At 39.4% G+C, this 27,578-nt stretch overlaps 3 protein-coding genes across 4 annotated transcripts; 1 reads left to right on the top strand and 2 right to left on the bottom strand.

Annotated features, from left to right (window-relative positions):
* Window positions 1–410: 410 nt before the first annotated feature.
* rnf5 (ring finger protein 5) lies at window positions 411–12,549 on the bottom strand. The gene is made up of 6 exons (XM_059349585.1): window positions 12,199–12,549; window positions 5,837–5,855; window positions 4,116–4,228; window positions 3,970–4,027; window positions 3,770–3,881; window positions 411–2,924 (listed from the first exon to the last, which is right to left on the bottom strand). Exons 1-6 carry the CDS (start codon window positions 12,420–12,422, stop codon window positions 2,806–2,808), a joined length of 645 nt encoding a protein of 214 aa, XP_059205568.1. The 5' UTR covers window positions 12,423–12,549; the 3' UTR covers window positions 411–2,805.
* Window positions 12,550–14,009: 1,460 nt separating this feature from the next.
* utp23 (UTP23 small subunit processome component) lies at window positions 14,010–16,639 on the top strand. The gene is made up of 3 exons (XM_059350168.1): window positions 14,010–14,491; window positions 14,575–14,749; window positions 15,584–16,639. Exons 1-3 carry the CDS (start codon window positions 14,304–14,306, stop codon window positions 15,980–15,982), a joined length of 762 nt encoding a protein of 253 aa, XP_059206151.1. The 5' UTR covers window positions 14,010–14,303; the 3' UTR covers window positions 15,983–16,639.
* On the bottom strand, window positions 16,137–26,923 carry rad21b (RAD21 cohesin complex component b). Of its 2 annotated transcripts, none has more exons than XM_059350166.1 (14): window positions 26,820–26,923; window positions 24,113–24,301; window positions 23,741–23,870; window positions 23,175–23,274; window positions 22,134–22,240; window positions 21,783–21,992; window positions 20,962–21,084; window positions 20,693–20,821; window positions 20,158–20,381; window positions 19,912–20,068; window positions 19,480–19,625; window positions 19,159–19,341; window positions 18,902–18,985; window positions 16,137–18,735 (listed from the first exon to the last, which is right to left on the bottom strand). In XM_059350166.1, exons 2-14 carry the CDS (start codon window positions 24,254–24,256, stop codon window positions 18,544–18,546), a joined length of 1,929 nt encoding a protein of 642 aa, XP_059206149.1. In that variant the 5' UTR covers window positions 24,257–24,301; window positions 26,820–26,923; the 3' UTR covers window positions 16,137–18,543. The 2 variants fall into 2 exon arrangements, with proteins under 2 accessions (XP_059206149.1, XP_059206150.1); XM_059350167.1 differs by lacking the exon at window positions 26,820–26,923 and adding an exon at window positions 26,480–26,639.
* Between the last annotated feature and the right edge of the window lie 655 nt (window positions 26,924–27,578).

Here is a 27,578-nt window from a genome sequence, read left to right as displayed (position 1 = left end):
GTTTGGCTGCTATCAAACTACATTTAAATCCTTTTCACCATTTCCTTGTTTCTTGCATAAAATAAAATAACTGAGTGAAGGGATGACACACAGACCCAAATGTTATAAATTAAAATGTCGATAATGACGACACAAAACAAGTAAATGTTTTGATGAAGTTTTATTTTCCTACATCATTTGGTTTTTGCACAATGTCTCCAGTTTAAGTCTGTCAAATCGTGACTTCCATCACTTGTTTTAGTGACACATAAGCCTTATAATACAAAGTGCAGCTTGAACAGACAAGAATGCAAGAAATGACGAGCCCCCGCAGTCATCCTGACCATCTCACCCTGGTGTGAAATTACACGTCAACGAATGTTTACAGGTGCTGGAGAATCAATCTGATAAACTGTCTTTTCAGTTTGGACTGAAGAGTCAGAAAATGAAAAGAAATCTGGAAGTGTGGAGTTATAACGAAGTGAGATTTCTGATTATTTGAAGTGTGGTTGTATGAGGTACTTGTCCATAGTTAGTGTAGTGTCTATAGTAGATGCTAGTCAGCACACCACCAGATATGATTAGGCAGAGTACCAACACGGGACTCAAGTAATTACTGCCATAAATAATCAATATCAGCTTAAGTGCACACTATATTTATAATCGTTTCAGAGCTTTACCTTGCTGTCAATCAGCCTGTAACAACAGAGAACTAAAGCTGCCGAAGACTCCATTGACAAAACCACAAATATTTCCTCATACAACACAGGAGTTGCTCAACTGCTGCTGCACCAATCAGTTTGTTTGTGTTATTGTGACTTTGGTGAATGTAAACTAACCCTTTAAAACACAGAAGTCACCCAATAACACAAACAAACTAACCGATTGAGGCAGCAGTAGACCAGCAACTCCTGTGTTTTGCGAGGTGAAATTACTGGTTTTCTCGAAGAAGTGTAGTGGCTTTGATCGATATAACGGCTTCAGTTTCCCTCCGTTACAGGCTGTAAGGTAAAGCATTGAGAATATTCCAATTAAAGGGTACAAATGTAGATTTTTTAGGTGGCTAAAATAAACTTTACCTGCTGCCTCAGTCCACAGCAGTACATTGCTTAGCTTTTTTTGTCGGTACGACTGCCTGCCTCTCCAAACTGGGCCGTGCTGACAGTCATCTAGTGATGATAGTACCTCACTACAACCCCACTTAAAAAAAAAAAATCAAACTATCCCTTTAAGACGAATGTGTGTGACTTTAGTTAACGCTGCTCAACTGCTTTAGTTTGTATAGTAAAAGGCAGATCTTTCATTTAATTTAAAGTCAGTTACAAGAGAGAAAAAATATCCTCATATGAAATCACATTAGCAGGGAAGGACAAACTTTTATTAATGGGAGAAGTTGGCAGAAGAGTTATTAACTAGGGCTGCAAGCCTTTTCTCAAGTAAAAGGAAGGAATTAATGAAAAACCAGGAACCAGATCATTTCTCACTTTACAAAAAGCATCTCGAGGCCCATTCGCTCATCTCGTCCTCTATCTCCCTCTGTGGCTGGTCGTCCACTCAGAAAACACGTAAAAACAGCATTTACAATATTCATATATACAAATATATAATGTTTACACACTCACTCAGACACACAGACATACAGTCAGGAAAAGAACAAATCAACTGTGACGGTTCACTGAACTGTTGTCGTTCCTGTAAATTCTTAGCGTGCCGAGATTTTCACGACTAACTCAAAGGATTCTCCTCACTTATCGACTCTGCCGTCATGATGTATTGTCTAGCACCTCATTGAGCTACTTTATCAGACAATTTGCTCTGTAATTAACAAACTGTTTGTCAGTTGTGTTTTACTCTCTCAATTTGTTCATTTTAATGCAAAATTCTCCCAAATTTGCCCTTTTATGATACGCTTCTCCATGTTTGCACAGTTTTGTGAGGAAAAGACGCAACAAGTGGTTAAACAACAGAACGCGCTCCGACCTTTAGGGCATCTCTGTCTACAAATGACTTCACAGTGCAATGGCAGGTTTTAAGACAAATGTATATAAAAAAATCCATCTGTGCTATATCTGTCCGTCAGTTTTCAAGAGTAAGTTGCAAATTGTAGGAGTTCAATTCACGAGGAAACTGTAAACAGGAACATAATTCAATCACATTTTTCACCCTCCCGACATCGTATATGACTGATCCGCTACTCTTTGGCCTTTTTAGAGTAAGAAAAGCTGCTAAAGTAACAACTACGTTGTCTCATCCCTTTCCCTCTCCTCTCTGTTTGAACCCCACTTCCACAACCACAAGCCTTCAAGAGGAATGTGAAAAACCCAAAACAGAATTAGTCACTGCCTCGAAATATCCTCCACCCACCTCTTTTATACACCAAAAAAAAAATCCTTTAAATACATAGCTCCTCCTGAACACTTAATACTGTCTCAATGTTCTGTGTGCATATATCTACAGGTGCATGTAGAGAGGGAGGGCCAACATGACTTATTATTTTGGATTCACGCACCGTGACTTTCCAGTGTTTCTTGCATAAACAAAATCAACAAAGCAGGTGGGCGGGGCTGAGAATCCTAAAAAATGAATCTGCTTTTGCCAGGAGGAGAAACCAAACATTACATCTATAATAAATCCTGTATTTCTTGTTTTGGGATCAAACACAATACCTCTCTCTCCCAAGTTAGTACCTGCTAGGAAATGTATAATGAGTCAGTGTGTGTGTGTGTCTGTGGCTGGAGTTTAAGTGTGTGAGAGTTTTTGTTTTTATTTTGCGCTCCTCCCTCCTGCTCATCAATCGAACCATCCGTCCGTTCTGTCCGCCGTCCATCACACGCTCAGCAGCCAGAAGAAGAAGAAGATGGCCACGAACAGGAAGAGGGAGTCTTGCCAGTTGTTATTGCCGTTGTTGAGGTTCCCATTGCCTTGGTGATCACCTGCATACTGGTCTGACATGGGAGGAGAGAAGAAGGGTGGGAAAGGTTATAACGAGCGTCTCACGGGACGCCATGCTTTCATCTCTGTCGCCTGGAGGAACAGTTTTACCCATTAATTATCAAAATACTCCAATCACAATGTTTCTGCAGTGATCACTAAATGTATTTTTATAAATACCACAAAGAAAGTAATTTAAAAGTTTCTGTTTTTTACAAAAACCATTTGTACCACCATAAGGCCGACAATAGCCGTGTTCCCAATAAAGTCAAAGCAACTTTTGAAGCAAAATTTTGATTAAAGAAAATTTGAATAAGAGACGTTTCCATCAACTGGTTTAGAGTGAATTCTGCAGTGTAATGTATTGCTGTAGGCTCATCCGTCAGTAAACGGGAGAAGACAGAGGAGAGAAAAAGCAACAACAAAAGATGTTGATAATTGGGCCGACCTTGGCCAACAACTACGAGAGAAAATGGGGAAAAGTCTCCAGGAAATGGATTCAAATGGGCAACTTATAATTGTTCTTTTTCATGTCAGCTCGTCTTGACCGGCAGACGGTCTGAGTTAAATGTTCGCTACGTCAGAACCTATTCTGAATAATCATTTCCATTTTTTTCTCGCTCACAACTTCAAGCGAGCATGAAAACTTTTATGCACATTTTTTAAAGTTTTATCGAACGTTGGCATTTCCGTCAAGCTTTTTTTCATGCAAATCTTCAAAATGTGCATAGAAATCAGTTGGTAGAAACACAACTAGTGATTTATAAAACGCACGTGTAATTTTCTCTCTCAAACAAACCAATAAGAAAGTTTCTCCCTCTCAACCAGTGAGAAAACAATTAGTGTCCCCGGTGTTTACCTGCTCTGTGAAAGGGGTCGTTGGCGTTGAAGACTGTTGTGAAGAAGCCGAAGGGGAAAGCACCGATGCCGAAAGACATGTGAAAGCCAGTGTCACCGAAACCATGAAACATCTGGCACAAAAACAGAGATAAAGTTAAAAAACCCAACATAAAACAGACTTATTATGAGCCAAATAAGTGAATGTGAATGGGGACTCACCCCGCCTCGACTCTCTGGCTCTGTTCTCTGTCCCTGAGGCCGAGGTGGAGTTTTCAACCTGGACAGAAACATCGGATCATGAAGCGGCCATAAAGCTATCACAGATGTAAACTCCACACAGACACAGATGTAAACTGTGTGTGTACCTGGGGTCCTCTTGGCTGGAGCTCCCTCTGCCGTACAGCGGGATGACTTTCTCTCTGCTGATGCCCGCTTTACAAACAGGACACTGCTGCCTGCTGGGCCGCGTCTCCAACCACTGAGAGGAGCAACAAACATCGACAGATGACAAATGTTTTTAACACAGATCAGATAAACCCCCTTTCTAACTGTCTAAATACTGGCTTCATGTTTTCTAAGAAAGGCGTGTGCTGCAGCAGTTAAAAATAGATTTGAAACAAGTACAAGCAGTTTTTTTTTTTTTTTTTTAAAGATTATTTTTTTTGGCATTTTCACATGCTTTATTGAAAGTGAGAGACAGATAGAAAGGGGGTGACAGAGGGGAGGACATGCGGTAAAGGGAGCTCAGGCCGGATTCGAACCCGGCTCCACCGCAGCGAGGACTGTAGCCTCTATACATGGGGCGCCTGTGTAAACCACTACGCTACGGACCACCCCCAGTACAAGCAGTTTTTAACTGGTTATGAAACGGTTGATTTAATCAATATGACCTGCAGAAGCAAACAAGACCATCAGCGAGAAAATTGGCTATTTCTATCTAGTTTTTCTTAATCCCTGGGTCCCCTCAAAATCAGACAAACTGCAGACCAGATGGGGCTATGATTACATTTTCCAGCCAGTGAGCAGTGTGTTAGTCAGATAAATGGAAGGAGGAGATGTGTCTTTATGCTTGGGCAGGATCAGCGAGGAGAAACAAAAAAATAAAGCAAAATGCAAAAAATGCCTTTATGTCTAATTAAAAAAAAAAAAAACGTTCAAGTCCTTGGGCCCCCCCCCTCTTAAATTCACAATCATTTAAGGATTATAAGAAACCATCTGGAAATAATTGCAGGATTCAAAACTGACCCTGAATGAGCCCTCTTCTTCCTAGACATGCATGTAATATTTAGATTTTATGTCGAAAATGGTTTTACAAGAATATATGAATTTACATTGATGTCTAAAAGTTTACTTCAATTCACCATGTTCATATCACAGTTATTAATCTTACATAGTCTTTCCTTCACTCGCTTCCAAAACAAATGCACGCATTAGCCAGAGCATGATGCTTACGACACGAGGTGGTGGTGATAATGGAAACTCTACCACTTTTGTCCACAAGGGGGCGCAAAAATCAACACAAAATGAAACTTTCTTGTGGTTGCTTTAATCTGGTGACTTTTACCAGAATAGATTTGAGGACACAGCAGCACATTAACAACAAAAGCAGTAAGTATATTCCCACAAATGGTTGCAATCATTTTTAATCTCTACTTGAATGCATGTCGTGTTTACGCTGCTACAGTGAGAGCGACGTACAGCTCAGAGTGCAGTAAACAGAGGCATTAAGTGCATTAGCATTTTTAAGCTGCATTAAGTCAACTGACAGGTGTAGTTTCCAAGTGTGTTACAACACAACCTCACGCTGATTACATTGAGGTTTACTTGCTGAGTGCTGGAGGCAAAAAAGCCACGACTCAGCATGGAAACTGTGAATGACGCAAACAACAAATCAAGCTGGGGAAATTGTTGCTGATTTCAGCTCATTTCACCAGAGCCAACATTCATTACGACATAGTTTGGTGATGTCACACTTCCCCAACCTGAACCTGACTAAAGTCTAATCAGTCTGAGTAATGAAAACACCTGTCTGACTGTTTAACGAGTTTTACAAAACAATGGGTGACATGACGGAAGAAATACTCACTTGGTGCAGACAGGGCCAGCTGTGGAGACGGAGACAAACAGAAAAAAAAGATTAATTTGCATTCTCACAATAGCTCCTTTTTCTTGCAAACTCAGCTGCTTGCTTCAATAACAGCACAACAAATCCTGAAGACAATTGAGCATATTAATCATATAAATCTCAAGAGATAGACTGTTTTTGAAACTCTTAGTACTTTCTTTTTACCCTGCGTCACCTGTGAATCTCCCACCTACGGAAGCCCACCTGCCCCCGAACAACCTGTTCCTAACGAGGTGGCTGATTAAACCTGTCCCTGCTCCCCATCGTTAGTATTAATTGGCTCCATCTGTCGTCAGCAGCCAGAGTGCCTGTGTGGCTGCTGGCCATGCCGACCTGCTGCTGCTGCATTGTGGGAGTGCAGGATGCAGGTTTGAGAAAGCGTCGCACCAGTTTAATGCCAAACAAGAAAGCTTGAACACTGAGGTATTTCTGTGTCTTAACCTTTATAGTTATTTACAGAAATTGAATTGTGCACAGAAACGTTGAAATAAGTTAGCTTAGGATGACACAACAGATAAACTACAATACAATATATGACAAACAAAGGTGAAGTGGGTGGTATTCAGGTGGGTTTATCCAACAGCTGAGCATGATAAAAGTCTAACACTTCTTGTTAATTAATCTTTTAGTTAATTTAAATCGACAGGTCTGTAAAAACGTGTTTCCCCACACATGCAAAAGCACTGCTTTGTTTACAAGATGTGCTCATAAGTTTCATGGGAATAAGTTATTCAGCATGAAAAAAATAATCAAAAGGAAAGTTTAGTCCACTAAGCAGACCTCTTTTATAAGATAACATGTTCCTGCCATGAAGGCTAAAAGATAAGAAAAATACAGAACGTGTGTATCACAGTATGTGGCTGAAAATCTTATTACTAAAGCTTTTTTTTTTTTTTTTCTTTAAATGGTCTCTTCTTGACTTGTTCTTATTATCTCTGTTTCTATCAGAGGGTCTTTGAGAGCTGAACAGAGAAGTAAAAAGATCCTGCAGAGGAACAGGCAGGACTTGTTTTCAGAACTTTCAGTACTTAACAACTGTAAAACATTTAAAACAGCCTCAGGAGGGCCTAAACAAAGACCTCAACACAATCACGAACAAACCCCAAAAATAAAACACGATTTTAATGCAACTCTGCAGGCTTTTCCACACGCATCGAGCTCAGTGTGTGCAGTATCAGTGCAGCGGTGGCTATCAGATCACTGCTGAGAATGGCATTCCTGCAACTACAGACAGCTGAACAAAGCGTAAGGCCTGAGTTAACAACAACAGCCCATTCAACTGTGATTTAACATGTGGCCACACGTATAGCCCAGCTCTTGTGACCTGAAATTAACTGCTTAATTTCCAATAAGAGGCTCAACGAGCATTCAGTGAAGCTCTGACTGTGAACGCACACACTCCATTGTGTGCAACCATAATGTTAAATTAGAATAGGAACATAAGCTGAGACCGGATAATTGTCAGTTACTCCTCTCTGATCTTAATCAGTAGACACAATGCTTAGACGTCACTTGCTCAATCTACAACCTCAAAATATTTAGGTGACACCAATGTCTCTTTCACACAAATCATTCCTCTATAATCTCCTGCACAGTTTGCCAGTAGGGCATCCTTCTGTTTGCTTTTGAAACTCAAATGTGAGACAGTGAAGGGCGGTCTGCTCATGACGAATTTGTTAGTTTCCGGAATACTTTTTCTAGCTGCATTTCAACCAAGAAGTTCCTGGTAATTTAAGTCCCGAGACTACTTTTAAAGGAACTAAGAGGCTCCTTTAGCCCATTTATTATCTGCGTTTCCATAGCGGTCTAAAGGCCTGCAAAGATTAGGCAAAGTAGCCCGCAGACGTATGAAAAGACACCATGAGGAGGGCTGCTGGTGGTTAGGCCTGCAGTTCAGTGTGCCCGCACCTTTAATCAGAAAATTACTGAAAAAACAAAAACAACCTCTCACTGCAATGCGTGATGTTATCAATGAAATGTAGATGAGGAAAATAAAACCAAGCGTAAGTCTCCACAGTAAATCACTGTTTGATGGTTTTGTGCTTTTGAATGTAACTGCTGTAATACAATCATGTAATATTTTATTTTCCCTTTTTCACTCTGTTTTTGATAGAAAATCAAAGCCTAACTTAATGTCATCAAACAAAGAGAAAAATGTTCTCCCCTCTTCCTAAAATAAGTCAATCACTATTATTCAGTATTCAATTAATACTAGAATACTTCCTTGTCTTATAAATAAAGCAGTACACAGGTTGATGCAGCCGTTCTGTGTGTTTTTGACCAATCACTGACCTGCAAACTCTCCCCTGAAAACTTTCAGTTTCTGTGATTTCAGAAAGTACTAACCAGCGACCAGATTATCTCAACTTAATTTAGACCCCGTCCCTGTGATTTTAATGCAATAAGTTCTACAAAAAGTGTCTGGGGAAAGTTTAAAAAGCAGTCTAAAAGGCTTCTATCACATTTCAACACAATCAAGAGTAAAATGCAGTTTGAGTGCTAGTAAATAAATAATTTCTAATGTGCAAACTATTTTTTTTTGCAGCGAAACTGGGGGAATACCAGACAAGTTTGTCCAGGGTAAGAAATTGTGTCAAAGTTAAATAAAAGCTGTCATAAAAGTTAAGGGTTTAACTTGCGCTAATGCCATTTTAAATATAAAAATGTATGTGGTGGATTGTGATTTTAAAATGTATTTATTTTTGTAAAATTCAAATAGAAACAACTAGCCAATTAATAAGCAAACAAAGTTGCAATTTTGATTTGAAGTTGCAGCAGGTGATCTGACGTCAGCAGCTTTCTTCCTTGCTCAGAGTTACATGAGAGTTTCATCACGTTACAGAAGATGAGAGTCGAGGGGGGACACGTGTAACATAGCGACCACGTTACATCAGCTCCCTCAACACAGGAGCTTAATGCAACTGCACGTTAACTGTGAGGGGAATTTCTCTGATCATATATTAAGCAAATCAACAGTGAAACATTATTAGACAATATTTGGATTTCTGCACTAATGACACTTCAAAGCTATGAAGTAATCCTTCTTTTTCCTCATGCCCAGCCCAGTGCTCTGCCCCTTTTAGTAAAGAAATGTTGCTTGTATAACTACACTTTTTCCTTGTTTATTAGACAAAAAGCAATTAATTAAGCTGTAAGAACAATAACTGTCCACCTCACAACTGTCTGTCCACCAGTTAGTTATTCTTCATTTTAGGTTTGATGAAGACTTTGGGATCAGGTGTCCATTTTTTTCAAACATTAAGTTAGGCAAAATTAAAAGCCATTTTGTATGTGACGTCTTGTATAGTTTGTTCTTATGCAGCTTTAAACTGATGTTTGCTTTTTTTTGGTTCGTTTGCCACAGAAGGTTTTGTTTTTGAGTAAAAACCTTGACACTGTTCACAGCAAGAACATCCTACTACCTGCATCCCTGAACTCTGCCTCCGTTTCTGTTTCCAAAACACCCAAACAGATCTTTATCATTTACACAACGCATGTCATTAACATGTTACTACTGTTTATAATGCCTTTAGGTTTGACCCCAATCTCCTTGCTCTAATCTCACATTAGCCTCAACCTGCAACTAGCACGTCCATCAGTCAATACTCATGAATGAGCCTTGAAACACGTCACTGTTTGCATGTGTAGATGTTTATCACAAGGTGGTTTGAATGTTGAGGCTTGCACAAGACTTGATTAAATACCAAGGCAGGAGAAAGGACTGGTATTAGTTTCAGTGCAACCTAGAGTTACTTTCACTATTGAGGCATCTACTAAACTAATTCAAGGGACATCAGCGGGACGTTTTATGAAAGAAAAATAAACATGACAGTGCTTTCCGGTAGCAAACTATCCTGTTTCTACATTTACGTACTGCATCCTGGGCATTCCTGTACTGCTATCCCTTATTGCAGATTTATTCTTCAAAAAGTTAAATTTCCATTGCATTATTTTGATTTGCTGCAGTTATTTTATCTTAATTGATTAATTAATTGTTTAGTGTATACTGTTAGAAAATGTCACAAGTTCCCTACATCTTTTCAAATATATGCATTATCTAACCAACTATCAAAAAAACAAAAATATTACTTTTACAATGACTATAAATGCAGAAAACCCACCAAACCCCCATATCTTAGAGGCTGGAACCTGAGAATATTTTGGGAGTTAAAATACAAGTTCATGTTCTGCCTATCATCTAATTAATAAAACAATGTTTTTAGCACTAGGTAACCTGACAGTGGCGTGTTTGTTGATCAGCAGCTTTGGGATCAGGTCCTTTCTCGGTCATACACAGCAGCCAAGAGAGTTTAAACTGGAAGTTAATGTGTCACAGAGAGTGTGAGTGAGCCATTGTGACCTTTGACCTACATCAAACCAGAGTCACTGAGGGCTGAGACACTTAACTCCTCACAAGATCAGAGCGGATCATAGTGTCATTTTGTTAAGCTTCAAGGATTTGTCAATTGATTATTGGTTGGACAAAGAAAATAAAGCTGTAACCATTTTGATTATCAGTTACTCGTTTTAGTCTTTTTTTTTTTAGCAAAAGCCAAAAATTGTGATGTATCAGGTTCTCAAATGTAGCAGTTAAATATTGCCTTGCTTTACAGTACAGTGAATAATGTGGAGGAAAAAAATTATATTGGAGGGAATTATTCTTTTTTGCATCATAGCGTCATAATTACTGACTATATGGTGACTAAAAATGGCTACCACATTATTGGTTTCATCACCCAAAATGTGATTTAAAAAAAAAGTTAGTATCAAGCCCTAATAGTATTTTTACATTTTATCTTTGACAAATATTACCCCTCCTGTGTTTTGCATATTTTACCCATAAGTCAACATTGTTATTTATATAAAATTACTATTAATTGTTCAGCTCTAGCTTACAGTATTGTGGCATATTATAATAACCACTGTACATGAAATGTTCGATTCTTCTCAATTCGAACGTAATCTTAGTTGCAGCCCTTCAAATGTTTAAATTAGAGCCCGGCTGATATGGATATTTTGAGACTGATGCCAATCATGATTTTAGAGAGGGAAAATTCCAGCTATCCCTTATTACAGATTTATTTATTGTTTTGATTTGCGGCAGCTAACCTGTTTTCATCTCAATTAATTGATGAATTCTTTAGTGTATACTGCTTAGAAATGGGAAATGTCTGTCATGAGTTCAAATGCATGCATTATCTAACAAACTATAAAAACAACAACAAACTACAAAATAATAGCTGCATTATATATCGGACAGCATACACACTGATACCGATATGCCAGTATCGGCCGATAACATCTGTCAACCGATGTATCTGTCAGGCTCTAGTTAAAATATCGTCACACTGTTAAAATAATCGCCTAAGTCAATTTTTGTCAAAATTGGTTTTTTTTTGCCTAAATCATCTCCTCATGACACCAGCCACCTATGGTACAATCGCCTACATCCTCAGTTGATCAGATCATGTGATTTTACCCCTTTAAGATAATGGCCTATGTCAAGTGTGTGACTTTAGTCAAAATAAAATGTGACTTAGGCAATTTTTGAACATGCCTTTGTGACTTATGCAAGACATGGTAACACTTTATTTTTAAGGTGTCTACATAAGAGTGACATGAGCGTGTCATAAACATGACATGGGATGTGTCATGAACATTAATGACACTTTGAAGTAACATTAATGCTCATGATACTTGTCATGTCATGTTTCTGACAGGCTTTTTTTGAACATGCCTTTGTGACTTAAGCAAGATATGGTAACACTTAATTTTGAAGGTGTCTACATAAGAGTCACACAAGCCTAACTATTTATTTCTCTTAATTTACATAATTTACACAGTGTTATTACTATGCCAATAGCCTTCCTTTGTTACATCCTTTTTTAGTGAAATGATCAATAAATGTCATACTTTTGGTGAAGTTTTTTTAATTTTCCTGCAAAACTTGAAAAAATTAGTTATTCGATTACTTTAACAGGGTGACGATATGGTGACCAGCCTTCATCCAGGACATGTACACCATAAACCCGGTTTATAATGAGGGTTAGAGTTCAGCCACCCTTCAATCATCTCCACTGCACTGACAACAGATCACCACCCTGTTCAGTTTGTATCTAACAAGCCATCTACGCGGCTGTCATCTCCCACTTAGAGTAGAAACAACCGACCGTTAAAGGCGCGTGATTCCACCGTTAAATAACTACCAACTGACGGTTAAAGGAGGCCGCACAGACTGCTGAAAACTACAGACCGGTCCGGTGGGCTGAGCACAAACAAACAACCACCGCCACACGTTAAAACTCCCCCCGTTCCCCGCCTACCAGAACAGGTGTCCGCACATACTGATGACCGCGTCCCTGGCCGTGTCCAGACAGATGTTACACTCGAAGGTGGCCCGGTCTCGCTCCCGGTCGCCCTCCCCGCTGCCGCCGCCGCTGCTGCTGCCGCCCGGCCCGTCGCGGTCGTTGCTGCTCTCCCCGGCCGGGAATCCTCCTCTGCTGGCCGGCCCGCCGTCACTCGACGACCGGGGATCCGCGGCCGCCATAATATGTACTGTGCGAGTGAGGAAGGTAAGGTACCGACCCGACCCAACCTAACCCAACCGGGCCCGACCCGAGCTAACGCTGGCTGTGAGTCAGAGGCGACAAGTGTCACCACACCGAGGCTGCTGCTGTCGCTCTACCTACCTGGTCTGGACTTCCGCTTCCGGGGAAAACACAGAGGAGGGGCGGGGACAATATCAACACTCAGCCATAATAATAATAATAATAATAATAATAATAATAATAATAATAATAAACAGTGGTGGAATGTAACTAAGTACATTCACTCAAGTACTGTAGTCAAGTAAATGTGAGGTACTTGAGGTAATTCCTCAGTGTTGTATTAGTACTTTTACTTAGTAGGGCAGGGATGGGCAACTGGAGGCCCGGGGGGCTGCATACGGCCCGCACCCTCACTTGAAGTGGCCCTCAGTACAACTACATGCATTTGAGCATGAAATCTTAAAAGTGCAGTGTAAAAATGCACAAAATGACCTCTTGCAATTAATGTTGGTCTGCTGTTCTTGCACTGAAAAAAAAAGAAAAAAGAAATCGCAGTAAGTGTTATTTTATTTGCGTCAGACCTTTTGTATTCCTATTTATACTGTTATACATGCATTTGAGCATGAACTATGTTAAGTTACTGCACTGTTAACATATTTAAAATTAGATTAGATTTATTGTCCCCAAGGGGAAATTCATTTTCACATCATTGTACATTCAACAGATGACGCTCAACATTAACATCACACAACACATGACATAGAAACATTACATGGCAGATAAACATTCATTGTGCTCTTTTGTTTAGAGCAAAAGAGCGCGATGAACGTTTATTTGCAGTTGCATCATATCTGGTTAAGTGCACCGTCCTATATGTGGCCCTGTGGTAGTGTCCATGAAAAATTGTGGCCCCCTCCAGCATTTAAGTTGCCCATCCCTGTAGTAGGGGATCTGAATACTTCTTCCATAACCATTATTATTAATAATAATAACAATAATGCATCGCCATTTGCTAAATTCATGTATATATTACGTTTATTCATTTGCAATCACTGATTTATACTACTTTTAAAAAAATATATATATATTTTCATGAGTAAGTAGTAACCATATTCACCAAGGTTGTTAGATCTGAAATATTAACAAAATTAAGTCTTGATGATAGGGTAGAGATTGTACATTACAGAGGATACAATTTGTGGCAGGTTGAAAAAAGTCAAAAAATTTTTATCTGCCTAAAACTTAAATAGGATAGATATGGATTCAAGTGATTTCCCACCTTGTATAAATATTTGAATTAAAGTATTTTTAATGGGAAAACTCACGATTTATTTTCAAGATGTATACACAGACACACCTCTTCATATCCATATGGGGTTATAGTAAATCTTCTATTTTAAATATTCAGCCTTTTTTTCCCTCAATAAATTGCATGTAATGTGAGCCGATGCCTCAAAGAAATTTATATCGCTTTTATACAGTACTTGTTCGTAGAAATAACAATGTTTGGTTATTTTGGCTTCACGCTGTCCGCGCTCCCGCAAGTGTACGCCGATCTCAGTGGGCAAACCATAGACTGTATATGAGGGGCAAACACAACCATAGACATCTTATATCATATGTATATGTCTATGAACACAACACCTGACCGGAACCATCGTCCTACATCCTGTTTCCGCCCGGAGTCATTTGAAGCAGGCACTGCAAGCGTGTTGTGTATACTGGAAACGTCCATGCTTAAATATCTGATAGTGATGATTCAAGTATTTCAGTAAAGGGCAGCCATAAAACGAGTCAATGTAACCGGAAGAATAATCTTCAGCGACAAACGGACATTTTATCGTGCAAACATATAGATCTGACTTCTCCAGTCAGCCGCCATGGGGCTTAAGCGACAGAAACAAGCCAAGAAAACTATAAGTTTCTACAAATACAACTTCAGCTTCAGGGAACCCTTTCAGATCCTCATCGATGGGACTTTTTGTCAGGCGGCTTTGAAGAACAAGATCCAGATAAAGGAACAAATGCCCAAATACCTGATGGGAGAGGTGCAGCTGTGTACCACAAGGTGAGTAGATTCATCTAACTCACTATATGAAAATACAGGTTAAATGTTAATATAATATTAATTAATTTACTCTTTATTCTTAGCTGTGCTCTGAAAGAACTGGACACTCTGGGGAAAGAGCTTTATGGAGCCAAAATCATCCTGCAGAGGTTTCAGGCGAGGAGGTGTCCACATTTTAAGGAGCCTGTTTCTGCTTCAGAGTGTCTGCTGTCCATGCTGGGGGACACAAACCCACACCACTACTTTGTGGCAACACAGGTAAATATAACACTCATCACAGATATACACACCCCAGCCAGAGGGAGAATTAAACGAGGGGAAACACGATCTAAGAGCACCTCACTTTACTTGAATTTCCTGCACTTCTACTACATAAATATCCTCAAGGAACTGCATTTACTGTTATTTATTGCACTTTAGTTTACTTTTATTGGCACTATCTGTGATATTATTTTTGCGTTGTACATTTCTATGTTTATTATGGCACTACTTGTGTCAACCCTTGTCTTGTATCTTGTTCTGTACCTGTTTTTTCTATGTTGTTTGCACTATGTGTTCAGTCTTTTTGTTTTGCACCTGTACCAGGGAAACCGTTTTGTTCCTCTATTTACTGCGCCGCACTGTTTATAGCGGGATGGCAATTAAGTCTATTTTATATTATAAGGTTTATAGTGCTCAGTTTTTGTTAAATTGTTCAGTTAGTATTGATTAAAACTAGACTCTACAATAATCAAACAGTTTAATACACAAGCTCTTAAAATGTTGTTTTTGTAGAAATTGTTTAACTTGAATGATTGTTGGATTTATTGAAAGGGTGTCATATTATATTACACCTAATTATTAATTTACCTAAGGATTCATAATCTGGTGAAAACTGCATGCAAATAACCTCACCTTGTTTCCCGCAGCAGCATATGTTTCCTTAATAAAAAAGTGCTAACTTTATTGACAGAGGGTGTTCCTTGTTATGGGTGTTGTAAACTAAATTAGGGCCAAATGTAGGACTATTGATGTAACTGTGGTTTTACAAGAATATATGAATTTACATTGATGTCACAGATTACACAAATCTGCTGTTTTTTTACTCTCCAGGACCACACATTAACTGCAGGCCTGAAGAAGATCCCTGGCGTTCCTCTGCTCTACATCATCCTCAACACCATCGTGCTGGACAAGCCCTGCCAGACGTCCCTCGACCACGTCCAGGCCGTCCAGCTGGGAGAGCTGGTGAGCCCGGCCCAGCAGCAGAGCATCCGCAGCCTGAAGGAGGAGCAGGGCATCGGCCAGAAGGACGGAGAGAGGCGGGGGAAGAAGAGAAAGAGGAAACAGAGCAACCCCAATCCTCTGAGCTGCCTGAAAAAGAAGAAGAAAGGCGGGCCGACACCACCCAAGAAGACTGAGCAGGGGGAGAAGAAGAAAAGGAGTCGACACAAGAAACAGAAGACGGAAGGAGGTGACAACATGTCTGCTCCTGTTGCTACAAATACATAGTTCAGGAGGAAGACAGGGACTTTTTTTTCTTGCATAAATATTATTTGAAGATATCCATGATCCCAATCCTAAATAATAAGACTCACAGTCTGTATTTACAATCTTACAGCATAGAATAAATGAACGTTTATCACATGATTACATTTTAAAATACTGCTTATTGTATTTGTTTTATTTTGAAAAATGTGCAACAGTTTCCGGGACTCAAGACTTACAGGCATAAGACTGAAACTGGCATTATTTTTAAGATTGACAAGATTTGTTTTGGCTTTTTATACAAAATAAAAAAGCAGGTTTACAGGCACATAGTTCAGCATATAAGATGCACTCAGACATTACATGAAATACAGTTCATATGGAAGGGGAGACCAAAAGTGATGCAGTCAGCTGCAGAAGCATAAGAAGAGTTGTCTCAGTAACTTGTTTGTCTGCAAGTTTTTTTTTTTCCTGTTAACTGTAATATTTTGTAATTGAATCTTCAGTATTTTCCCAAGTCCAAACAACCACGTTCATAACAAATATATCCATTCACTCTTCACTTGATATTGAAAATGATATTATCAAGTCATTCTTTAGATTAAAAATCCATTTTGCTCTTAAATAAAAAAGCAGTGAATTCTCTTCATATGTTATGTTAATAAATTAATATTGAACAAGTATCTACTTGATTTACACTGTCAGAACTTATACATTACTGTATGTCACCCAGTTGTTGCTTAATGATTATCCATATATAAAAGGGACACTGGATACATTTAATCTATCACAAACTTCAAGTCTCTTAAGAATAAAAGAGCAACACGGTAATAAAAAAATGTAGTTTCTGGAGCAATTCCACCCAAATAAAGTATTTCAGGACAGAGCATGCAAGTATGGCAGACCACTGGTTTTTACATCATCTATAGGTTGAAACTGAAGCTTTTTTTATTTTTTATTAGCTGTGTCCCAATTCCATAGTATATACTAGTTATATGCAGTATGTACTATATAAGCTAACCTTATAGTATAGGTTTCATATGGGATTTCTTTTGCCTTTATTATGCGAGAGAAAATCTATCGACAAGGCAATCAAAATAAACTCCATAAACATGTTTTAAATATGTATTTAAAACGTTCGGATTCAAAGGTAAGTTTCTGATTTACAATCAAAGGTTTTTGATTTGCAATAATGCATTTTCAATCACAAATCACACAGCACTTATAGTATTATTTTAATAGTAATCAATGTGTTATTGAATACAAACTGCAAAGCTATTGGGTTACTATTATGCAATAACAGAATCTGCTTGACAGCAAAACCTTCCAGTCAGCAATCGAAAAATAGATTTGAGAGAATTATCAACACAAATACATTTGTGATTAAAAATGTATTAGTTCTTTTGCAAATCCCCCAAAAATACTTTTGAATCCAAATGTTTTTAATACATTTTTAATTATACATTTATTTTAAATGCAATAAAACATTTTTTTCTTGCAGTGTCGATAGTTTTACTTTTTAATCTATTTTATGATTGCATAATAAAGTCACAAAAGTAACCCAATAGTTTTAATGAAAAAAAGCAGTACTGTCTGTTAATTCTAACGCTAGCATTTAACTGCTACTCTCAATGTAATTGAGAGATATGAAAAAAAAGTCCAGTGGTGTAATAATTTGTTCAATTTTTCCAGCAGTGAGCATCGTCTCCTCTACTTCTTCCATACATCAGATTGCAGAAGAATAATGTGCACAGCAGATGCTCACACATGCTTTGCATCAGTATGTTGTATGGATTTGGGACACAACTATAATTTTGTGCAAACAGTTGATGATGCAAGCAACACATTTGCAAAAACGACAACTTGGAGTTTGTAATGCTTAAAGTGCTACACTACAGTCATATAATGATTAATTGCTGGTTGAGTCTGCACATCACTACTGTAGTTAACTGTTTAAATGTATCTTGCAGACTGTGGATATAGTGCATGCTCCTCTTGGCTATTGTCAGTGTACATGAGAACTGTTTTTTCCTGCAGTGGTGGGACAGACAAGTCTCTTAGTAACATGGTTGACTGAGTTATCACTCCTCACTGTAAACATATCTTAAGATAGACTCCTTTTAAATTGGGTCCATGTCAGTGCAACGCAGCAGCTTCCAGAGGGAAGAAGTGCTCATTAAAGTTATCGACATCTGCTTGAAAAAAACAATGAGGAGAAAGCAACTCCAAACTAAAAAGTGGGCTACACAGTACTCACTTTACTTAACTACTAACTAAGTTATAAAGTAAGTTTCAATAATATAAGATGCAATAAATAATAATAAATAAATAAAAGGGAAAAGTGCCCATGTTGGAGTCACAGATCTCCTCAGTATGTGGAAGAAACCTCTTAATAATCCAACCATGTTATTAAGATGTCTTTGCTCCCATCACTGCTTGATTTTTTTGCAGACAGAAGATAAAACTCCACATTATACACAAAACAAAGTCAAACTTGAATAAATAAAACTTAACACAACAACAGTGTTGTGTGCAGGGTGTACACTGTAGAGGTTTTTGTTTTCCATACTGTAAAGTTGTGTTTTCTAGATGATGTGGAAGCGAGGTCCAGGCGTAGCTATGATGTCGCTGTAAGGCTCCTCCTGGACCAGCTCCACCGCCTGCTGCTTCTTCAGAACCAGGAAACTGTAGAACTTAGCAGCCGCCTGCTTCTTGTTGTTGTTCCTGCACAGATCCAGCAGGCCGACCGACTGGGTGCCTGTTTTAGCCATCACCCTCTGTGGGGAGGTGAGAGAGGGAGTCAGGAAAAACCACATTTAACATAAGCAAGCACAGGCAACGTGTCATATATAACACTACAGGCAAAATGTAGTTAAAAAAAAAAAAAGGACATAGTACAAAATATTGCTCTGTTCTTCCAGTAAAGTGTGAAAACATACAGACCTGCAGGCCGTGGAGCATCTGCTGGGTTCTTTTGTTCCACCTCCTCTCCTCCTGGTCCTGGTCTCCTCCCTGCACCTCCTCCTCCTGACACCGAAAGTTACACAGTTAAAAACGCTGATTAAAAGCTCATGATAGTAAAGTCCTGGTCAATATGAATCGGTGTCAATGATCTTAATTTACCATAAAAAAGTGGAAAAATCGAAAACATATAAATCTCACAAGGGCGCTGTGCAAGTTTTTGTGTATTTCTATCTCACCTCTTCATCAGAGTCATCGTCGTTCTTCTTCTTGTCCTTGTCGCAGAGCAGGTCCAACTCTATCAGCTGGCTGATGTTGGTGGTCTCCTCTGGGGGCAGATCCACACTGGACGTCTCCAGCTGCTGAGACACGTTAGAGGCAGTGGACCCCTGCGGCTGTTGCTGCTGGTCCAGAGCTCCCATCTAGGGAAAGAAAAGGATACACAGACGAGTTATTAGAGTCTTGACATCAAATATGTGGAAATATCAGATGTGGGAAAAGTCTCGTGGGTGTAATGATGTTCCTGATTCAGTGTAAATAGTCACTATTACTGTACTCACAGGCAGAGCTGGTTCTGTGTCCTGGGCTTTGCGTTTCAGACCACGCTGGGAGGAGGGAGGAGGCATTACTGACTCGTCCAGTGTCGTCCTGCTGCCTTCCACTGCTGAAGTCTGCAGAACACTGGCCTCCTCCATGATGGTCTGGTCTGGAAGAGAAATGTTGACATGCTGTACATGTTAATAAAACTGTGCATGAACAAAATATCTTGTTTTGCTGTAACCCCTCCACCTCCACCCTCTTGTCCAAATAAGGTCAATTCTCGCTCCCAAAAACCAAGGTGGCAATGGCTAAAATGCCAAACTCAAGGCTTTAAAACCAGTAGCCCACAAATGTCACGCTGACTTCTTTTATACAGTCTTTAGTAATGTATGAGAATGAAAATAGCTACACTGTTTCTATTATGACTGCGACAAAAAACACCCATTTCCTACCCAGGATGTCTCTCTGCTGGTGTGCTGTTGTTTCCTCTCTTGGCACCTCGGGGTTCTCCAAATCCTTGAGGAACTCATCCAGACTATCAGCCTCTCCACCTTTCCTCCTCCTCCTCAGCTCGTCTGGTACCAGCGGTGTCAGACACCTCGTAAACATCTAGAGGCAGACAAAAAGAACAAGATATTGTATTTTAATTCTGCTTTCCACAATCAACCCTGAACTGTGCATCTCTAATGTTTTGTTACCTTAAGGAGTCTTGCATTCCAGAGAGGCTGAGCAGGGAGTGAGAAGAGCTTCTCCACTCCTCCCGTCTCCTTCCACATCATCAGCTTCTTGGTGGGAGGTGCCAGGTCCAGGGTGGTGACAATGTCAGAGTAATCAGACAGCTGTGCTCGGATGGTTTTACTGTCCAACTCTTTCACGCTGTCCACAATCAGCTTCCTCTTACGCTTCGCCTTGGTCTCCTTCACTGCACAGTCCATAGGGAGACAGAGATGAATCAGCTCAGTAAACAATAGCTGTAATATTTGGAGCAAAATTGATTAAATGATTTCTACTTGGAATGTATAGAGACAAATTTTCATGGACTTAAAAGCAAGACACTACATAATTTTCAACACGTTTTTAGCTTTTTCTGTCTGCTTCTAGTCTCTGATTTTTGTATCCCTATGCCACACATGGGATCCGGTATGATACTATGTTCAAGATCATGTTCATGTAAAGGTAAGAAAAGCCATTAAAAATTCAAGAAATCAAGAAATGTTGAACCAGCAGTGTTACCTGTGATGTCAATTGGCTCCAGGGCGAAGGTTTCTTCCTCGTTGTGAACCAGGTTGGTCTGTTCTGTCTGGTCAGCCATGGCTGGTAGGGGCTCTGTTGGGCCTGAGTCTGGACTATCCGGGGCTCCCGCTAAAAACACACCATGTTAGATATACACGTCACATTATATAGGCAATTTTTTATTGTACACAACCCAAACCACTGCTTTACAAGAATCTGTCTCTCTCTTTTTTTCAGGGTCTACTGCTGAGATTATTTGTGGAACTGACCCGAGAGAGCATCGAAGTCGTCGTCATCGTCTCCGTGGTCCTGAGGCATCATCACGCTCTCTGCGATGGCAGGAGGGTCGTCAAAGATGCCGCCTCCATCCTCGTTACTCAGCAGCTTGTCCACTACGCAGAGAGATGAGGTAATTCAATCAGTGCAATCAAGATAATTCACTTTGATTAACAGGAGATGTCATTGACAGCATTCATTTCTAGATTCCTTAACATAACAATGGCTGCACAAAAAAACCTGATGAGAGCAACCATAACACACATTTCGTGTTAGATGTCAGCTATGAGTGGTGAAGAGGAACGGCGCTGGTCTGTGAAGGCAATTTGACATCGTGGCCAAACCATCTAATTAAAATTTTCAGGTCCATCACATGATGCCATTTGGCCCAAAAATAATTGCTTGGGGGGGTAAAGAGATTTCTGTAAATCATTGGAAATGTTTTTTTGAGGTACATCGACTTACCAGTATGAACACTCAAATAGCCCGTCATAAAATCATTAGGTCCTAAAAGTTGTAAAATTCACAATCCAGAGACGATGCCTGAGAATGAGTGGTTGAGAGGTGAGTTAAAGGAAGGGACCCCAGAGATGCGGAAGTTCTGGGTCATTTATACACAGAAGTTGAGCTTTTTTTGGCCATGTGCCACTAAGCAACTTCCCAGAGCTCTGCCTTCCCTTTTTCTAGTTCTCTTTATATATACACGGGATGTACAGTACCACTTACAGATGTCGTAAAACTGAAATAAGATGAAAACTGGGCATGTCTCAAATCAACTGTCGTGTCCATGCCTATAATATTGACAGGATCTTACCCAGCATGCCTCCCTCATTGCTCTCCATGGGGTTGTCTCCAAAGTCGTCCTTGTATTGGTCATCGTACTCCAGATGATTAGACTTGTCAGCCATGGGGTTAGCTCCACCCTCAGCCTCCAGCAGCAGGTTGGAAGCTGACACTCCCATGATGTCCACCTCAAACGCACTTTCCTCCCGCATCATCTCCCGGTCGTCCATGCCAAAGTCAGCTGCAAAGCAAGAATGTCTTTACCATACATAGCAAGGAGTGTGCATGAGTCAACTAACAATGAAAAGTACATGTTCAAAAAGTAAGTCTCAAGCCTGACATTACTGTAAAAAGCATGAATGCTCAGAGGAAAGATGCTGACCAAAGTCATTGTCCTGCAGCAGGTTGAGGTTGCCCACCTCCTCTCTCATTGTGATCTCCTCCACTCTGCTCTGGTTCAAGTTGAACTGCTGAGCAACGTCGATATCACTGTACAAAACACACCACCGTTTATTCAATATTCATCTTGTATTTGCAGCAGTTTTCTTCAAATTCAATTTGTTTCTGGTGAGTAGTGGAAGAAGATGAAATATGCTGCTAAAATATGCTTATCCAATGCCTTCCAGCAGTTATTTTGTGAAGTGCTTGTGAGCTCACTTGTTTTGTCTCTTTAAACATTTGTAAGTGATTACCTACATTTCCCAGAATATGGAAATATGTAAGATGTGGATATAGAAAGCATGAGCAAGAGCCATCTCAAGAATTGCTACTGTCACATTCTACCTCTCTTTTCCTGGCTGTGTTTGCAATTGTATAATAACGTTATGCACAGCAGATATAGGATCAGTTTGTCATGCATGCTGCCTACTGAATTAATGTTACAGGACATTACAGGTTGAATAAATAGTTTATCATGAATGTAAATGAACATTAAATCTTACACTCAATGTCATATTTCCAGTATTATTTCAAAGGCAAATGAGTATTCAGAATCCAGGATACCGGGTATTTCTTGCATACATCAAAGCCACTACATACCATTCAGTTGGAATGCACTACATACTCAATATTATAAATGAATGGTATGTTAGTATGCAATTTAAAACAGACCCCCTCTCCAACCAGTTTTAAACCATCACCTGACTACAGCCACTCCCCGGTGCCCTGCAGTAACCCCTTTCAGCCTTTTCCATTACCTTAACTACCCGCCTCGCCCCCCTGCTCACCTGTTTCCACTTTCCCTTATCAGTGCTGCAGTATATATACCTGCCCCTTTTCACCAGGTCAGTTGCCATATCTTCAATGGTACTTTGTGCCTTGCTTTTGAGCCACCTGTATCTAACTGGACCTTTTCCCTACCTACCTTCTAGTATATATCTACATACTATTCTCTCAGGAAGAGGTAGTTTGACAGAAGACTTACTCTAGGTCTGGTAGTGGCTGGTCAAAATCATGGAACTCCTCAGGCAGCGTGATAGCGTTGTAGGCTGCTTCTCTGTTCTCCTCTGGAAGATCCACCACACCTGAAACACCGCATAGGAAGAGAGTTATAGCATGCGACATATAATGATAATATTTATACGAATATGAGCAGTTTTAGGAAAGATCCTAAGATGGGTAGAAGTATAGAAAACCAAGAACAGGTGGACAAATTGTTGATTTTAACAATGATTTTAACAATTATAATTCCAGGTACGTATCTGTATAAATATGAATTTTTGTTTTTGCATGTATAGGGTGGTGGTGAAGGAATATACTTCTGTTTATGTGTATGTACACAATAAATATTGCAAACAGGTTTGCATTCATCTGTTTTCTTTGTCACATTGCACCAGAAGAACATGTTGCATGCTCTTATTTTAAATGTACTTATGTGAAAATATCATCTCATAGAAACACTTTAGAAAATACATTTTTTGACATCTTTATCGAGGGACATGAAACTGGTGGTGGTTTTAGGTGACTAATAAGTTTTGTTTTGTCCCCCACCAGGTCTAAACGCCATCTTGATCTTGATGAAGGCCTCATTACAGTCTGCCAGCAGGTACTTGGCCTTCCTGTGGTAGATCCTCACCACCCCCAGCAGCAGATGCCCTGATGTTCGTAAAGCCATTTTCACCTATAAAGAGGTATGTGCAGAAATGAAAATGAAAAGTAATACATTTAGAATTAAATAATTATAAAGTAATCAAATCAAAGTTCAAATATGTTAACATGTTCAAAAGAAGCCGACAAAACTTTCTTGATTTTTTTTTCTTAATTAGATTTTGAGTGTTCAGTCTGAAATATTCACATATGGTTAGGAAAAAAGTACAATTAAAACTATCATCTCCTGTGAAAAATAAGACCCTGAGAAATTACCTTGGGTGAGATGATGCTCTCCACGCTGCTCTCCAGATTGCACTCAAACACATGTGCCTTGGTCAGCTTCTTGTCCCAGTGGGCCGCCAGCCAGATTTTGGCCAGCGGACCACGCTTGCTGAGGACAAAGTGGGCATAAAACATTGTCTCAGCGCCTTCTCACCACAAGGGAAAGGGGAAAGGGGAGGCCTGGAGAGAGGAGACAACACAAAGAGAAAAACAACACACTGTATATGATTAAATCACAACACTGACTAGGTAAACAAAGCATGACAGCTGAAAAGGACACATTCATTGTATGGTCTAAGCATTCAAGCAAACTCTTTGAAGATGCAGACATGCTTATCTTAGCTAAATAGGAGCAGTGACAGCAGTTCATAGCAGGGTACAAAGTGATTAATTTGGAGTTTTCTAAACCATTGCCTGGTGTGGAAACTGCCCCAGTCAGGACTGCAGAGCCCTGCTATTTTTTGTAATTTTCCCTCAGTGTCTCTGAATGAACCAGCAAATCAGTGGAGCAGAAGTTCTATTACTGGGGAAATATCGCCATCTATTGGTCCCCCTAACATTGTTATAGAGGGTTGTTGTACTATGGTTGTTGTCTGTATTTCTTCCTTGCATATCAAGGATCCCACACAATACTAAGATATGCAATTAGAGCAATTAGATCTCAAATTATTATGGCATAGCTTCAGTGGCATGAACTCTACTCCAGCACAGCAACACTTGTGGCCTGTCACAAAAATTACAATAACGACTTATCCAGCTCAGAAAAAGTTATGGTCATGTCCGTGTAGCGCATGATATTGCACGTTGTGTTTACATGCCTGTTTGTTTACATAAGAATGTCACCAATATTTCAGCCAGGATGCCAAAATAATTGGATTTTCCAGACCGGCAAGGCACTGCGCATAAGCCGAATTAGCAAAAAAAACCAATGCTGTATTTGCATTGTTATGCTATTCTATTATCATCATATCAATGGTATTAAATTGTCTAAAATAGGACAATAACATTGTTTTTCACAACTATTACTGGGAAAAAGTATTGGCTATTAAGCTTAGTAACAGTCCAACCTCCCAGTGATCTAATTTGTTCTTAAATAGCAATTTTTGCAGCTGAGGATTTAAATTAGCGTTATGTCAACTCCGTCAGACACAGAAAAAGTCATAACAAAAATAGGTTTCAAGATTAGTTATGGTGTTTACGCCAAATTCCTACCTTACGAATATTGCGTTACATCCCAAAAGCCAAATGTTGCCTCTCATCGTCAACATTCATTATGTTGTTTTCAATAGGGATGCACTGATCTGACATTCAGTATTGGTATCACACAAAAAAGTATAATCCGATCCATAAGCCTAAACTATTACGTAGATGCTTCACTAAACTTCTGGTGACCGGCCGTAGAGAGAGGTGAGCAGCACATGTCACATGAACAATTACTGTGATATTGAGGTATTGTTGTGGGTAATGTATTTCTTTCTTTCAGGGAGTAGTTTTTTTTCACAGTTAGAGCATGATGCTTTAAGATGGCCAGGTTAAGCAAATTGGATTCTGAAACTTTTTTTTACCAACTAAGTTGTTCAAGGGAAAAAGACAGTATTGGTATTGGTATCTGTATCGCCGAATACTTAAGGTTGCCATATCGGTATCAGACCTGGAAAAGTGGTATTGTGCACAATTTACCACATTCATAGGCATCAGATAATGACCCAGCAAAGAAGAGCTAGAGGAATATTGTTTAGTTATCAGTTTAGTTCATCAGTGCTTTATAGTTGACACTAATATTGGTAACACTTTACTCTAAGGTGTCTACATAAGAGTGACATGAGCGTGTCATAAACATGACATGGGATGTGTAATGAACATTAATGACACTCTGAAGTAACATTAATGCTCATGATACTTGTCATGTCATGTTTCTGACAGGCTTGTGTGACTCTTATGTAGACACCTTCAAAATAAAGTGTTACCATATCTTGCTTAAGTCACAAAGGCATGTTCAAAAAATTGCCTAAGTCATTTATTAGTAAGTTACATAATTTACACACAGTGTTATTACTATGCCAATAGCCATCATTTGTTATCCTTTTTGAGTGAAATGATCAATAAATGTCATATGTTACACTTTTGGTAATTTTTTTTGTCTTTCCTCCTAAACTTGAAAAAATGAGTTAGGCGATTATTTTAACAGGGTGACGATATACAGATTAGGCATTACATTATTCAAAAAACATTGCATTTTACTGCTGTAATGGGGTGGGTGTTGGGGGGGCATAGATATGGGATAGTGTGTTATGCCTATTAGATAGCGTTAGGTAGCAGTAATGGCAGCCATACCTGGAACATTTTGATGTAACTTACCTGCAACTGCTACACAAAACGCAGACATTAAACTATCATTACATTTCAGCACTGTGACATTATACACAGGTAACTGTTCAGCATTTTAAAGAAAATATAACAATATAATCCAGACAGGCTTGTCATTCAAACGAGACGACCGTTAGACACATAACGTTAAACCGCATTAGCCGTAGACGTTAACCGTTGACGTTCCCCCCTCTGTCACAACAGGTGATGATGCGGACAAGCTATCCGTTAGCCGCTGTCATGCCCAAACCTGAGCACCGCAGAGCCAGCGCCTCCTTAACACCGTCACATTTAATAAAATTCACATCAAACATGAACCCAAATGACTCACCGCTCCGCCGTTTGGAGCCTTTCTCGTTTTGCCGGCCGCGGTGGTGCAGCTGCTGCGGCTGGTGGTGTCTGTTTTCCCACCCCTCCTCCGACTAAAACAAACAAGATGGCGTCCCCTCTCTCCCCCCTCCTGGACGGTTTAAAGAACCTCAGCAGGACGCAGAGTGGTGCTGATGTGGGAGAGAGGGGAGGGATGCTGAGCTTTGCACCTGTGCGGTTTACCTGAGTATTATCTTTTACTCAAGTAAACATACCAAAACTGCAGTGTAAAAACACTCTGTTACAAGTAAAACTATTGCATTCAAAATATTAAGAAGCCTAAAAATATCAATACAGCACTGAAGAAATACTTTGTTACAAGTCGACTAAAAGTCCTGCATTTTAAATATTTAGTAACCTAAAAGTAGCAATACTGCGGTGAAGAAATACTCTTACAAGTAGGCTAAAAGTTCTGCATTTTAAATAATAAGTAGCCCAAAAGTAGCAATTCAGCAGTGTAGAAATACTCCATTACAAGTAGGCTAAAAGTCCTGCATTTTGAATATTCAGTAGCCTAAAAGTAAAATACTTTGTTACAGCTGGATAAAACTCATGCATTCAAATTTTGAAGTAGCCTTAAAGTAATACAGCAGTGTAGATAGCCTGTAACAAGTAAATTATGCAGAATGGCATATTTCAGAGAAATATTATTAGATTACACTTTTTTGGTGCATTAATAAATTTGCTTATAAATCACAAAAAAAGAAAATGTATGTTTTTT

Source organism: Centropristis striata, chromosome 14, assembly GCF_030273125.1.
Source record: "Centropristis striata isolate RG_2023a ecotype Rhode Island chromosome 14, C.striata_1.0, whole genome shotgun sequence".
NCBI classification, from domain to species: Eukaryota; Metazoa; Chordata; class Actinopteri; order Perciformes; family Serranidae; genus Centropristis; species Centropristis striata.
Note: the sequence above shows the minus strand (reverse complement) of the source record. Positions and strands in the feature narration are given on the sequence as shown.